General features: G+C 34.2%; 1 protein-coding gene across 1 annotated transcript; it reads left to right on the top strand.

Annotated features, from left to right (window-relative positions):
- The first annotated feature begins 981 nt into the window (after positions 1-981).
- On the top strand, positions 982-16,202 carry LOC143044252 (5-methyl-1-naphthoate synthase-like). The gene is made up of 6 exons (XM_076216180.1): positions 982-1,136; positions 1,538-1,741; positions 3,377-3,558; positions 5,546-5,720; positions 14,976-15,035; positions 15,496-16,202. Exons 1-5 carry the CDS (start codon positions 1,097-1,099, stop codon positions 14,996-14,998), a joined length of 624 nt encoding a protein of 207 aa, XP_076072295.1. The 5' UTR covers positions 982-1,096; the 3' UTR covers positions 14,999-15,035; positions 15,496-16,202.
- The last annotated feature ends 669 nt before the right edge of the window (positions 16,203-16,871 follow it).

Raw genomic sequence — 16,871 nt, forward strand, 5'->3', positions numbered from 1 at the left:
ACTAATTTTCTTAACTACCCCTACCTCGAATGAAAGGTTACCACAGATTTCAATGTAAACAATATGCACGTGTTTATTTACTGGTAACATTCCCAAGTTCTGTCTCTGCGATATGGAACACAGAGAGCATAACTGGGAACCAGTATGTAAACAAAATCAATTTTCTATGAATATTCAATTACTCCCCAAAAGAGGCGTGTTTTGAGAAACAGCTGTATTTACAAAGTGCAACCTTCAGTGATAATATTTTGTAACTTGAAGATATTCAGTTCACCTTTTTATTTTTCTATTACAGAGTGTCATATTGAGGGTTGCATATTATGAAGTATTTGGTATCAGGAATCTGATGTACAGTAGTTGTCGTCTGTTTATGTTATTGATACGTGTTTCTCGTTTCTCGTTTTTTATATAGATTAGACCGTTGGTTTCCCCGTTTGAATGGTTTTACACTAGTAATTTTGGGGCCCTTTAAAGCTTGTTGTTCGGTGTGAGCCAAGGCTCCGTGTTGAAGGCCGTACATTGACCTATAATGGTTTACTTTTATAAATTGTTATTTGGACTGAGAGTTGTCTCATTGGCACTCACACCACATCTTCCTATAGCAAAATATTCAGAATATCAAAATTGACCGAAAAAGAAGACAAATGTCAACAATTTTGCGTATTATCTTTAAAAATTATGCTAGCAAGTTTAGCAATTCATATTCCGATTGGTCTTATAGACAAACGGACTGCAAATGTACAATGTTAAATCACACAAAACCTACGTGCAACAGAACTTAGGAAAACCATCAACACCACATTCCCAATAGGACAAAACATTCATATATTACAATATGTGTTATATTTGCTAAATGCTCTGTTAGTAAATAGGTTAGCATAATTGTCAAGCAAAATGTTCGGTGCAAGGTAGACACATATTTTCTTCATGGATATTTACCGCGAGGTATAATAAATATTTACTTCTTTTCCTCAGATTTGACAAGTGGGACAACAAGTTTTTTGGAATTGGCGACAACGAAGCAGGATGGATAAATCCTCAAACTTGCTTAACACTAGAAGTTACCCATTCGGCTTTAGAAAATGGAGGATTTACAATGCAAAACATGAAAGGATCAAATACTGGAGTGTATATTGGTAAGTATATTAATTACAAATGCATTACATGTTTATGGATCAGCTGAATTCAAATCTTAGTATGTGAAACTGTTTTGAAAAACTAAATTGTCTGCAGAACATGGCAAAGGCAATAAAATTCAAGTACGAAAATCTAGCAACTCCTGACTAAGTACAGGCATTTTCTTATGTAGAAAATGGTGGATTGAACCTGGTTTTATAGCTAGATAAACCTGTTACTTGTATAACAGTCATATCAAATTCCATTATATTGACAATGATGCGTGAACAAAACAAACAGACATATAAGGTAAAAATGTCAAAAATACAGCAGTCAACATTGTGTTATGATCTTAATCACTAAAAAAAACATATAGATATATAACAAAGAAGCACAAATTCATTCATTCTTCCATTTTTAGGAGTTACCAATAATGACATGATGTGTGGAGCTGCAAATTGCCGTAATGAGTCCAATAACACAATGGTGACTGGTATCAATTCATCTCTTACCGCAAACAGAATTTCAAATCACTATGACCTGCGCGGACCTTCAATGGCGGTGGACACGGCATGCTCGTCATCAATGACAGCTGTTTATATGGGATGTCAAGCAATTCGTACAGGTTTTTATAACTATTACATCTTTCATGTTACAGCAGAAATATTCAACTGAATTTTCAACTTATTAAGAAGAATATGAAAGTGCTAAAATGATATGTTTTGTTTGGATACATTGTGTAGTATTCTCTTGAAGTTTTATTTATACTGCATAGAATAGAATGAAAATGTCACTTTCACAATGTTTTTGTCTTACTAATGCATATTTTCATTATCACCATACTGAAACTTTTTGTAGGTATTTGCGTTCTTCATCAAGTTGGTAATTAATTATAGATTCACAACAGCTTTAAATTTAGACAAATATTTCTTATGAGATTACAATATATCAAATTATTTGATTTGCTTGTTTGCTAAACACTTTATGATTTTTATTGTTGTAACAAACAGTCAACATAGTAAAATGTACAAACCCTGTTATCCTGCTAGCTAAAATTGTATCCATTTAATGCAGGGTAAAACCTTTCAAAAGAGGGGCGAAAGATACCAGAGGGATAGTCAAACTCATAAATCGAAAATAAACTGACAACGCCATGGCTAAAAATGAAAAAGACAAACAGACAAACAATAGTACACAAGACACAACATAGAAAACTAAAGGATAATCAACACGAACACCAACTAAAACTGAGGGTAATCTCAGGTGATCCGGAAGGGTAAGCAGATCCTGCTCTACATGTGGCACCCTTCGTGTTGCTCATGTTATAACAAATCCGGTAAATAGTCGAATTCGGTAGATCACATTCATGAAAGGGAAGGGGATTGTATTTGCGACGTAAGGAGCATAATTATCCGATATCATCTGTGAAACGGTTATTTCATAACGGTTAACCATCTCGTGATGGCGTCCGTAAAATTTACGAAGGGATGATTTCAACTTCACCATTTGGAACTCTTGGTTTAATAGTTTCCTGGTAAGCAGCAACCATCTATCAAAATCATTATAGGAAATACAAGCACGGGAATATAGTATCAAATCGACGATATATACCCCGTATACAGGTGCAGTTGGAATGCTGCTACTTAGAAACGAAAGTTCACAATTGGAAAGCTGAAATCATCTCTTTTGTCGTAAAGTTTTGTTTGCAACTTCCCCGCTATATAAATGCTGCCATTTCACTAAATAATACATGTTTAAACTCTGGCGTAAACAAATTCTTCTGGGCTTTGAAAAGTATCACATTAATACTAAACTCCAAAGCAAATTTACAAAAGGGGAAGTCAATAAGAACTGACGTAAGATTAAAGGGTAAACATCAACGGAACAAGTGAAACACAACTGTCATACAATACAATAGTATACAGATAGCTTTGAGTAACAGCGAAATACTCTTGATTTCTGTACCGTTTAAGCAGATTAAATGTCCATTTATCATACAGATCTGGTTATTAGAATAGTATGTGCATGATTGTGTATATATATTATAATGTGAGTTTTAGTTATATTGTCTACTTATTTTGTATTTGTCACCCAAACTTAATATTGATAAAGTTTATATGGCAATAAATATTTGAATTTGAATTATATAACATAAATAACATTAAATTGTAACATTAAATTGTAACATTAGATTGAAAATAAGATTGTAACATAATATTGTAACATTAGATTGTAACAAAAAAAAAAACTATATTTGCAGGTGAATGCGAGATGGCGATCTGTGGAGGCGTGAATAGCATTTTATCTCCTAGTATCTTCATAGTATTAGCTAAAGCTAAGATGACATCTCCTTCTGGGAAAAGTAATCCATTTGCAGACGACGCAGAAGGCTATGTTAGGGGAGAAGGTTGTGGTGTTATAGTTTTGAAAAAACTCAGTCAGGTACGGTTTGTTTAATAACATTTTATTATAATAAAATCATCATACAATTGAAAGTAATGTATATTTGAGCGACAATAAATTAGACATTTAGCTTAAATCCCTAATCAATAGATGTAAGCTGTGCGAGTTAGGTCATCTCTAGTTGACCACAATAAAGAATGACAATTCTTAAAAGACAAAACTTTCTCCAGATATATTAATTTTATTCATCATGTTAAAAGTCAGGATTCTTCTTCGTCAAAATTATCTCCCCATTACACCAGTTCATTTTTACAATCGTAGAAATGGTAGCCATTGTAGGGATGACGCGCTGCCAGTTTTGCTCTTGAAAACCGATAAATTATCCACATAGCACCATTACGATCCTGTATGTCAGTTGTATTTTAAAAGACAAATGTATCTACTAGCTAATGAGCATCAGTTAATGATCTTGTCTGCATTGATTCAACTAAAAACTATTGTCTGATTGGTTTTCAAAAATTCTTAAACATTTAAAAAAAGACTTATTTAATATTTCGTGGAAGGGCAGACTAAAAATTTTCATTGGTTGAAGATTATAAACCCTAGTTATCACACACACATTTTTTTCTCTCGAAGATATGCATTTTCATGATCCAACTTTAAAGACTGTCGTCAAGTACTTTTAGTAAAAAAATAGCTATTCGAACACACCTACTCTGTGTCTGTGATTCATAAGATAGGTATTTCATTTGATCCATATATTTTATCTTTTTTTATGTTATAAAGTCAACCTGTAGCTTTGATATATAAAAATGATAGAATCTAAAGCGAGATGATATATCAAATACTCTTGCTTTGTACATTTTAAAGACAAAATATACACCTCAAACACGCCCTAATATAAAAAGGTGCACTCGATTTTCTCTTTTCTATACAATTGTAACCCATTTTTTGGAATGTGTTCTTGAGTCACATAAGGGCAGACACGAAAATTACTGAACTAATTGATTGATATGTTCTCCATCCGTGTTATTTTTTTTTTAATCGGAGGTTATGCATTTAGTTAATAGTGCAGGGATACAGGCGATCCCCTCTATCTGGTAAATAACGTCATAAAGGCGCGCATAATTGACGAGTTTTCTCCGGTGACGGATGAACTCGAAAGTGGTCTATTGTTCTGCATTACTATGTAATAGATTAATTGAAAACTTATGCAAATGGTGTTTTAAAATAAAGCACTTCGTAATTGAGGAGAAAATTATCGTTTTATTTGTTTCTATTAACTTTTAAAATTTTTGTTACTATAGTAAACATAGCAGTGAGCATTTATCGCCTTCTCTAACAAAGAGCTTCGATTCTTTTGTTCTATTTCAACTGGGTTTCCGCCTGGTTAGTATGACTCATATAGAAGCATAGCTGCTAATACATAAGATTCGAATAGGTGTTGCTCGATATCATTACATATGTATGAGCTTATACACATGTCAAAATGTACATGTTTGACCTAAATTGGTCATTTCCCATACAGTTATTTGTCACTTTTAAGCACCACAATAAGCCTATTTCATGGCGGCCAGTTTTTATTGGTGGAGGAAGTCGGAGAAAAACATCGACTTTCGATGGGAAAGCTGACAATCCTAGTCAATAAAGATTTGAGTCGAGTGCACCCGCACGACCAAGGTTCGAACTTACAACCTCAGTGTTAACTGGCTAGTGATTACTGGTAGTAACTACTAAGACCACTCGGCCGCCAAGGCCCCCACATTTTCATGAGTGTGATCTTATACAAATACATTTTGTAGCAAAATATTGTTTTGATAAAGCTGTTACTCATATCTAAAAATTTATTACGTGATCTCAAAATATGGTTATTGTTGACGTTTATTTGTTTGTTAATGTTTGGCGTGAAAGTTTGTTGCTGCCCTTGTGCCAATCTGTTGGGAGAAATCGTATAAATATCTATCATACACATAACATCTGCATAATAGTTCCATTCTCAATTTTAAGTTTGAAAACTTCATTTTAGGCACTGAAAGATAAAGATAAGATATGGGGCACTATAGCATGCGGATGTAATCAAAATGGAAAAACAAGTACTCCTATAATCGCACCATCTTCAAAACAGCAACGAGTCCTTCTTGAAGATGTATTTAGACGATATAAAGTGGATCCATCCTTTATCCAGCACGTTGAAGCTCATGGTATGATTAAATGCTTTCTGTAATACTTCAAAGTTAGTTACATATAGTATTCTCTTTGATGAAATTCTATAATTCGTGAGCCATATAAAATTGGCTCAATATGGTTTTCAGATCAGCATGATTAACGAGATCCAGTGGTGTACTGCTAAATTCAATAGTTATATTTCTGTTACTATGCATGTCTCTTTTATTTGCGGTAATGATAAAATTATTAGGAGTAAAAGACATGTACATCATCTTATTCAGTTTCCATGCCATCAATGTGGTATGTTGTATGAATTCACATTTAAAAATTAAAACTTGATCTTCCATAATTATTTCCTAGCATATCCAATAAGTGACCCCCTGATGCCAGTCATGGAAATTCAACTTGTTATAACTATACACCGTGTAGTGCTAAGGTGTTTTTTCTCTCAATGTAATCATAATCATATAGAAGGAGTTAATGGAATAGCTTGAAATCTAAATTGAGTTAAAAATAGTTTAAAGAACATTTGAAATGTTAATTTCGAGATGATATATTTAAACCAAGATTACATCTCCGCCAAGAAAGTGAAAGTTTAGTCTCGCTTAGCTGTCCTGATATTTGGACTTGATGCTCACTTGATGGTATCATTCGCTTATAGGAAATTGAATTCTCGAGATCATGAATATAAGTTAATAATAGGTGATATATAAACTAAATTCACACCAATCAACTTTAGATGTTACATAAATTTGCTGGAGGGCAGATTTATTTTGCCTGTCTAATACCGTATAGCAGATTATTTTCGCGGATGTTAAATTTCGCGATTTTCTATGAATAAGGTATACGGAATAATTAGGCGGTTATTATTTTGGCGGATTCAAAACTTTTACCAATAGATTTCCATGTACCCGTTTTAAATTGGCGGAATTTGGTTTGGCAATTTTGTTTTATCCGCGAAAATATGGGAAAATCACCTGCTATACGGTGGTAAAAATAAATGGTCAACATAAGAGTTAATTGCTGGTGAAATTCTTCTGTTAAATTTTATTATTGTTTTCACTCAATATCTTTATAATAAAATTAATAAAATTATTTCACACTCTAAAAGTAGGGCTAATAAAATTGAGAAAGGAAATGGTGAATATGTCAAAGCGACAACCACCCGACCATAGAGCAAACAACAGCCGAAGGCAACCAATGGGTCTTCAATGTAGCGAGAATTCCCGCACCCGTAGGTGTCCTTCAGCTGGCCCCTAAAATATGCATAATAGTACAGTGATAATGGACGTCATACTAAACTCCGAATTATACACAAGAAACTAAAATTTAAAATCATACAAGACTAACAAAGGCCAGAGGCTCCTGACTTGGGACAGGCGCAAAATTGCGGCGGGGTTAAACATGTTTATGAGATCTCAACCCTCCCCCTATACCTCTAGCCAATGTAGAAAAGTAAAAGAATAACAATACGCACATTAAAATTCAGTTCAAGAGAAGTCCGAGTCTGATGTCAAAAGATGTAACAAAAGAAAATAAATAAAATGACAATAATACATAAATAACAACAGACTACTAGCAGTTAACTGACATAATATATATGACATTGTCCGTCCGTTCGTTCGCTCATATTTTACTGCTTACTTCTTGTTTTATGATAATTTGAATTGCAAGCTTAGTCCGGACAACATGTGCATTCTTTAAATTTTGCCTCATAGTTTCTTTCTACTTTTAAGGAGCCGGAACCCCAGTTGGTGACCCAATAGAAATGAGAGCATTGTCTGAATTCTTTGGACCGTATTTTAACAATGAGCCGACTATTGCTATGGGATCTGTGAAATCAAATATAGGACATTTAGAATCCGCCGCTGCCATTGCCGGTTTGATCAAAACACTCTTAATGATAAATCATGGTAGAATAGTTCAATCTTTGCATTATACTGAAGAGAGAGGGAATTCAAACATCGATTTTAAAAACTCCGCCTTAAAAGTTGCAACTTCAACAATACCATGGCCAGTTAGACCAGACGGAGCTAGGTACGGCAGTATAAATTCATTTGGCTTTGGTGGGTCGAATGGTCATGCCATTGTGAAAAAAGTTCCAACTAAATCTAATAATAAACGCTTAGATCCTGTCTTTGATTATTGTATGATAGCAATATCAGGAACAAGTATTCCAGCTGTTATGAAGACTTTAGAGCATATGAAATCAAAGCTAGGAACAGACTCGTACAACGTCCAGGATATCTCCTACACGTCATTGTTGAAAAGAGAACATTTTAATTACAGAGTTGCTTTTATTGGCAAAACAATACACGATATTAGCAAAGAAATATTAGATAAAGAAAGTAAGCTACAAAACATTTTTCCAATAAGGTCAAACGAACTGAATATGATCTTTTTGTTCGGCGGTGTTGGAACAGTTTGGACTGGAACATGCCAGCAAATGCTCGATAGAGATACAGCTTTTCGAAGAACATTTATAAGAATCGACGAGGAACTTCAACAATATACCAAAATTTCAATCGTCGACGAAATTAAAAATCCTACAAATTCGTTTTTAACGAATTCGTTCAAAGGTCCATTGATCATATTTGCATGGCAGGTTTCACTGTTCCACTTATGGCGATCTCTCGGTATTCACCCAAATATAATTGTAGGACAGTCCGTTGGAGAAGTAGCAGCGGCTCATGCCGCAGGAGTGTTTAATTTGAAAGATGCGGTCAAAATAATTTTTTATCGTTCTTCTTTATCCAGCAAAGCGAACGGCGGTCGAATGATGGTTGTTGGCAAATGTGACATAAGTGAAATTGAGGAGAAATGTTTAAAATACGATGGAAAGCTTAGCATAGGAGTGTACAGTAGTAAAGAGGCATGCGTCATCTCTGGAGATAAAGAAGCGATTGAAGATATACAGGAAGACCTTAAGAGGACAATGCCAAATACACTGATGAAAATTCTAGATGTTAACTGTGCATATCACAGCTATCACATGGATGATGCAAGTGCAGAACTACCAAAGTATCTTGACGACCTGAAACCCATGACACCAGAATATGAAATTATTTCAACCGTTACTGGAGAAAAAATAGATAGCAGTTTCATGGCAACGCCTATGTATTGGGCAAAGAATTTACGACAACCGGTTCACTTGTCCAAGGCAGTATCGAATTCGATGGTAGAGAATAGGAAAAACATTGTACTAGAACTAGGACCAAAGCCAGTTGCCAAAGCGCATCTACGAAGCATAACAAATTTGGAAGCTGTATCCATCCCTTCCTTGAATCAGCCAGATGAGATTCGCACGTTTGTTTCTGCACTGTCCAGACTCTTTGAATGCGGTTACGACATACAGTTTGAACAAATGTTTCACGGAGATGAATGCCTCACAGATATACCACAATACAAGTTTAACCGCTGTAAAGTATTGATGTCATCAGAAACATTAAAAAACAACCTCAAGGGAATAAAGGAGAATACAAAAAAACATCTCTTCGTTATGCAAAAAGTACTGTCAAAGGATTTCACAATTCAATTCACACCCTTAACAACGCCTTATATTTACCAGCATATAGTAGAACAAGTACACATTGCCCCAGGAGCTGTTCATGCTGAAATTGCCCTAGAAATAGCACGATGTCTTTTACATTTACCTACATCGGAGCTAGAAATATCATTACGCTTTGTAAATCGATTACGAATAGACAAAAGTCACACTGAAAAATTGACAACACAGGCGGATCATTTAAACCAGACGATCGATATTAAATCGAATGAAAAAATTATATGCAAATTTGAAATGAAAAGAGCCACCCGCCCAACGCCTTGTCCTATAAACATTACTCGACTGAAAACTAAATTAGAAATGTATGCTACGGGAAAGACATTTTATTCCAAACTTAACGATTTCGGATTCCATTATGGGGAGGACCTTTCGGTGATCAAAGACTGTAGGCGGTTAAAAAATCAATATCTTGTTTCCATGGAAGTATCAGCAAAAGTTTTTGACTCGGAGTTCAGAAGCAACTTAATTCCTGTTATTTTAGATGGAGCATTTCAAACAACTATTTTATCATTTGATCCTAATGAGTTAGAGAAAACAAGAGACATCTCTGTACCTGTGAGTATACAATCCCTTATAGTCCATAAACAACCAGGGCAACGATTGTACGTTCTTGGACAGTTAGTGAAAACCAATATTTTTAGATCAACTATGAATATGCTGGTAATCAACGAAAATGGAGACGTGGCAATAGAAATGATAGGATGTGAGCTTCAGAATGTGTCACCTACTGTTCCAGACAATCCACTCAAAAACAAATTTTATGAAATACGATGGCAACCGGTTAGCTTTGATCGGAAATTTGAGAACGATATCTTTGTATCAAACGCGCTTATAGTTACAGTTGAAGCCAAAGCACAGCAAATGATGGAAAAGTATTTACCAGATTCAAAAGGCATTACAGTTTCGTCGCATATTGACGAAATATGTAACAATGTTATCCAGGATTTATATGATTACGTAATGACAACATTTGGAAACTTCCAGAACATTTCGGAAATCGTTTATTGCCCAAGATGCAGTGATTGTTCAGGCGAAAATATGTCACCCGAAGATATATTCAATACGGTAAAGACTTCGTGTGTCATATTAACAAAATTGTGTCAAAAGTTGATACACGAAAAAGTAGATGTTGTTATGTATGTTCTAACCAAACAAACCCAACCAAAAGTAAGCCTACAAGACAATGGCCATGTCAATATACTAGGGTCTGAGTTATGGGGCATGGTCAGATGTTTAATGAGAGAAGAAGTATTTACAAAGCTGTTTCTTATCGATTTTGAAGAGGAATCTGACCTGATCTGTCTTCAGGAAGTTATGAACAATGAACACAATGAACAGTTACTACCTTCAGAATTGAAGTTTGAGAAACAATGCATTTATTCAAGCACGCTCATGAGAAGTACCATTGATGAACCAACTTTCAGAATGAACACATACAATGCAAATGATGCATTGGAACTCAAATCAGAGAAATACAATAAGATAACTCGGCCTTTTTTCAGACACACACACTTGTCAAAAGTATATGAAGGCTCAGTAGAATTAGAAGTAATGTCTTCCTATACAGACCAATTATGGTTTCCAGCAAGTTTGACAGAAATCGTGGGTGGAGATGATCCTTGGAAGTTGTATTGTACAAATGGACATCAGTTAATTTCTGCAGAAACTTGCGGTAAAGCAATTCATAGGTCGACCACTGATTTAAAGTCTTTAGAGAAGCCACACAGAGTACAGTTGCATGAAGAATATGTCACATGTTACCCAGTTAATGCATCCAATTTTGTAGTCGTGCCTGAAGACTGCATTTTAGAAAAAATCCGATTTCCGAACTATCAACCTGGAATTCTTCTTCAAATTGCAATGTTTTTCTCAATTGCAGATGAAATATCAAAACTAAATCCAATATCCATATTATATGATGAGACTGTAGCCACCATTCATGTTGTTCATCTTCTAGAGTGTATCCTTGAATACACAGGTAGACACAAGGAATCCAGTGTGAACATTTTCAACTTAGCTGAACTAGAGTCTTTTAGGATTACACCAGCTTTGCAAATTATCTTTTTGTCAACAAATGTTGACAAATTGGAAACAATATTGACTGAAAATAACCATTTATCAGTTGAAATATTTTCTTTCACAAATCTTATCAGCAAAACAAATGAAAGACTTTTGCGCTATGTTTGTCCATCTTTAAGGTTAAAGCTCGTCAACAACGAGGAAGTTTTACAAAGACACAATTTGTCTAAATCACTCTGTCTAATCAAACAATGGTTAGTCACAAATACTGCAGTTGGCATACTGCAAAAGATTCCAATAGCATGTGGGAATGGTAGAACATTTTGTTTCGATACCAAAGACAAAGATGACATTGTAGACACTGTTCGAAGGCTTGATGTTGCATCAACACGAAATGATCTGTTTGGTAAACATTCGTCGTACGTTGTCGTAGGGGGTTTAACTGGTCTCGGACAAGAGATTGTGAAATTAATTTGCGAATTAGGCGGTGGTGCTGTATTTATATTTGGACGTAGAAATCCTACTGACGAACACATCGCATGGATGCAGACACTTATGGATACATTTACCTGCAAAATTGAATTTGTAGAAACTGACATCACAGATATTTTATCTTTGAAGAACGCTTTTGAAATGATTCGGATGAAGTATTCAAGTCAACCTATAAAAGGAGTCTTTCAAGGAGCTGCAGTTCTTGACGATGGCATTATTTTGAATATGACAGAATTAAAGCTTGATAAAGTTCTTCGTCCAAAAGTGTTAGGTACATGGAATCTACACATGGTAACAAAAGACATGGATTTAGATTATTTTGTACTGCATTCGTCAACAGCATCTGCTTTTGGGAATGTTGGGCAACTCAATTATGGAGCGGGGAATTCATTTATGGATGCTGTTTCCTTCTACAGACAGAGCACAGGGCTTTCGGGGCAAACAATAAACTGGGGTCCACTTCAGCTTGGACTGATGAAAGTTAAGGACGGTCTTGAACAATTTTTTGACTCTCAAGGCTACAATTCATTAACAAGAACTGACATAAGAGAATGTTTTTTATATCTACTAATAAAAAACTCAATACAAGTAATATGTGCAACTATTGACTGGAAAACTGTGATTCGACAAACGGCAGACGTATCAATTATGTCCAGAGTAGTCCCTATTTTAAGAGAGCTCCGTATATTAGATATTTTTATAGAAAATTCCCAGATTACAAATATTTTGATGGATACGGATGATTTATTGAAATTGTCAACACAAAAGCAAATTCAAGAAACGATCAGGATAACTTCGGTTATAGCAGCAGATGTTTTTGCTGTTGAAATGTCCATCTTGACGCCAAGTACAAATTTAGTTTCCATTGGAATGGATTCAATGAAAGGGTTAGAATTTGTAAACTCTATCAACAAACGTGTTCATGTCCGACTGCCTGTTGTTTCTGTTTTAGCTGAATATGCAAGTATAGAGTCTATTTCAAATTTGATACTTGAACATCTGATATCTATGAACAGTAAACCTGGGCAAGTTCCTGTACAGAAACTACGTGAATTACGAGGCTTACTTGAAAATTTTAGGACACCTTTGACAGATATCGAAAAAAGCTTTGTAGATCCAATAACAGATATGAAAAATGCAGACAGTTTTGTTGATATACAATTGTCTGTGGAGAAGAATTTACATAAGACAAATCTCTTGATAACGTGTCTAGAACAACTCGGAAAGCTACATCCATTCGTGTTATCCGAATACTATATAGACAGTGGCGAAACATATCGAATCCTGCAAAACGAGACAATGTTGAAATTGTTAGAAAACATTGAAGCTAAACATCGCGATCTGAATTTAGAATTTTACCGCCAACCACGCGACCTTGATCTTTTATCAGGTGACAAATTTGATTTGAAGATTCTTACAGACCATGAGCTGGGAATTAATAAAATTAGAACTAACAACATGAAGAAAACAGAAAAGCTGATCGAAACAAAACTTCTTTTTGCCTCCAAGTCAGTACGAAAGGACAACACACAACTTTTGAATTTGCGCTTTCGTCGGTTTTACTTTGACTTCAAAAATATTGAGATATTTGTGAATGATTTATTTACCATTATAAGCAATGGTGTGTCGAAAGAAAACAATAAGCTACAACAAAACAAATACACAAAAACCGATGTTATTGAAAGAATGCTTTGTAGCACAGACACCAAAATGGAATATTGGAGATCAAAACTTGGCAACAATTATCAACCCATGTGTCTGCCTAATTTTGACCAGGCAAAGTCATCCGACCAGACCATGATTATCAGAAGACTTGAAATGAAAGGCAAAATAATTGAAAACATAACCAAATGGACATTGCTCAACAATTCATCGATTAAAGACCTATTTCTAACAGCATACCAGTTACTGTTGCATTTCATATCAAAGTCAGGTACTCCTTCTGTCGTCACAAATGTGGATCTAAGAGAGGAGGATGATTGCGAACAGAATGAAGGACCACTTGAAACTTTAATTCCAATCATTGCAAATGTTGACACGAAGGACAAATCAGTACAAGAATTTGTTCTTGAAAATTTGAAGGAAATCGAGCTTGTAACTTCTAAATTGTTGATTTCTCATAGTGTTATTGAGTCTTTATCAAAAGACAGAAGATCTCTCATGTCAATATTTAAGCATGCTGTCCTTTATGACAAAGATATAAGTCAAGAACTTACATCTTCAAAACTTGGAATACGTCCAGTTCAAGTAGTCTCTATGGATTCACGATTTAGCACCTCAATTCATGTTATTACTGACTGCACGCAGAGAAGAAACTGGCTGGAATTCCAATGTCATCCAAGATTTGCCGATGAAGCGACAGCTTCGGCCATCTTAGATAACCTTTTAGACTTGGCACATACAATTGTAATGGACCAGAGCATATCCCTGCACCAACTCCATGCGATGTTTATTATCAAAATTAAAACAGACGATAAATTCAAGAATGTACATTTCGGTACAGAAAAGGCTCAGTTCCATGAAAACAACGAACACAGAATTAGAAGGAAAACTGAATCTGAAGGTATTTATATGTATATATAATAGTTGATAATTAAAAAGGCTGAAACTCGGAATGCTGAAAATTATTGTGATCGGTTGATAAAAGAGGGGCGAAAGATGTTGGAGGGACAGTCAAACTCATAGATCGAAAATAAACTGAGAACACCATGGCTAAAATATACAAAGACAAACAGACAAATAAAAGAACACACAAGACACAACATCAAAAGGTCATACTTTAAGATATGAGCGTGTTTTTTAACAGGGATATTAAAGAACGATGTGTTGACAATTAAGCCTGCAACGTAATATGTAATAAAACAGGATATATGCTTTCTACAAATAAAACCAATGACTGGTCTTCCGATGTTAATGAGCGTAATGTCATTTACTTAGAATATTTCGATCAACAACAAAATGTCTCTCATAAATCTGTACAGATTGGCTTATGTATACAAAATGTATCTTTTATAAATGTATTGTGTAATTTTATACATAAGGTGAGACGTAAATAAAATATTGAATTGAATTGAATTGAATTGAATTGATAATTTTTTTTTGTTTGACATTTTTTTTTGATTTTGATATAGAATTTTGCTGTGTATTGTACATAGGTCTGAATGTATTCTTAATGTTTATTATTAGAATGATAATGTTATAACAACACTTTCAGAAAATCATGATGACAATTGCTGAAATAATGAATCAACCAACAGATTACATCAACGAAAAGGTATTACAATATTTAGAATTTAATTTTTATTTTAAATTTTTTTTGGCCTCGACATCGTCACAGGGGGTTCATTGAAAGGATATTTAGACTAGCATTAGATCCATCAATCAATCCACATATTGTTATGAAAGTTATAAAAAAAACGTGTAAAATTAAAACAGTCCAATGTAAAAGCATGTGAATAAACTCATCATAGATACCAGGATTAAATGTTGTAAATAAAGTATAATATATTAAATAGAGAATGAAAATGGGGAATGTGCCGAAGAGATAACAACATGCCCAAAGAGTAAAAAAAACACGATAACAGTAACATTCATATAGCATGAAGGTAAATGTTAAGCAAAACTAATATCTGAACAATGGAAGGATTTTATACATTCTATTTTTTTTGTATACAAATTGACCACTCAAATTACCACGCCTTCTCTTAAAATATTGTTATATTAATATATTACAGGTATTTACAGCTAGGAATATGTCACAGTAACAGAGAAATACAAAAACGAGGAATGATGCTGTATATTTAGACTATGCATAAACACTACATTGTTTAACTTGTGTAAATAACATTATACTTGTTATGCCCCACCTACGATAGTAGAGGGGCATTATGTTTTCTGGTATGTTCGTCCGTTCGTTCGTCTGTCCGTCCCGATTCAGGTAAAAGTTTTTGGTCAAGGTAGTTTTTAATGAAGTTGAAGTCCGAACAACTTGAAACTTAGTGCACATGTTCCCTATGATATGATCTTAATAGTTTTTATTAAAATTTCACGGTCCACTAAACATAGAAAATTATACAGCGAGTGGGGCATCCGTGTTCTATTGACACATTCTTGTTTTAAGTTAATGTTTACAATATTTTTTTACCTTTTAAAAGTGTTTTGTAATATGTGTTGCATACCTATTGTACATGTTTAATAATACAAAAGTGTGTGTCAATGAACTTGTATTTAGTTTTTAGAGAATACAGTATGTTCTCTATCTATCTACTAAATACAAACATTTTTTACCCGCTGTGTCGGAATATGTGGACAAAACATTAACCTGTAAATATTTGTTTATGATCAGTTAGTTTTTCATTTATTTTTTTAACATTGACCTTTTTTTTAACAACTGTATAATGTATAACTATCCAATTATATCTCATGTAAGTATTTTTATTCTTAACAAGTGTGGACACAGATGAGTGTGGATAGTATGTTTGAATGTTTGACAGTGTTTTATGATAAATGTAATTCTATGATTTTCCTATATGTGTTATTAACTGTGTTGCACGATGACAACCAACCGGAGCATTAGGAGTATTGTTTATTTTATATGTAGTTTAGTTTTTATGTTCAAGACAGGCATGGAAGAGACACTAATTGCATTAGTTACCAAATGATTATGATAGAATATGTTCCACATCTTTGATTTTGGATACATTTTATAGCTAGGAGAGCAACACATAATAGGTTCAATTTTTCGTGATTTTTTTAAATTGGGAGATGATATCTGAGAACATGATATAAGGAGCCTGTAATTCAGTGGTTGTCGTTTGTTTATGCGTTACATATTCGTTTTTTCTTTATTTTTTGTACATAAATAAGCGTTATTTTTCTCCTTTGAATTGTTTCACATTGTCATTTTGAGACCTTTTATAGCCGACTATGCTGCATTAGCTTTGCTCATTGTTGAAGGGTGTGTGGCGACCTGTAATTGTTAATTTCTATGTCATTTTGGTCTGTTGTGGAGAATTGTCTCATTGGCAATCATATCACATCTTTTTTTATATGTATTTGCTAACTATTTGTATGGTTCTATTTATATATACTGAGTGCCAATGAAAACGCA

Source organism: Mytilus galloprovincialis, chromosome 9 (assembly GCF_965363235.1).
Source record: "Mytilus galloprovincialis chromosome 9, xbMytGall1.hap1.1, whole genome shotgun sequence".
NCBI classification, from domain to species: Eukaryota; Metazoa; Mollusca; class Bivalvia; order Mytilida; family Mytilidae; genus Mytilus; species Mytilus galloprovincialis.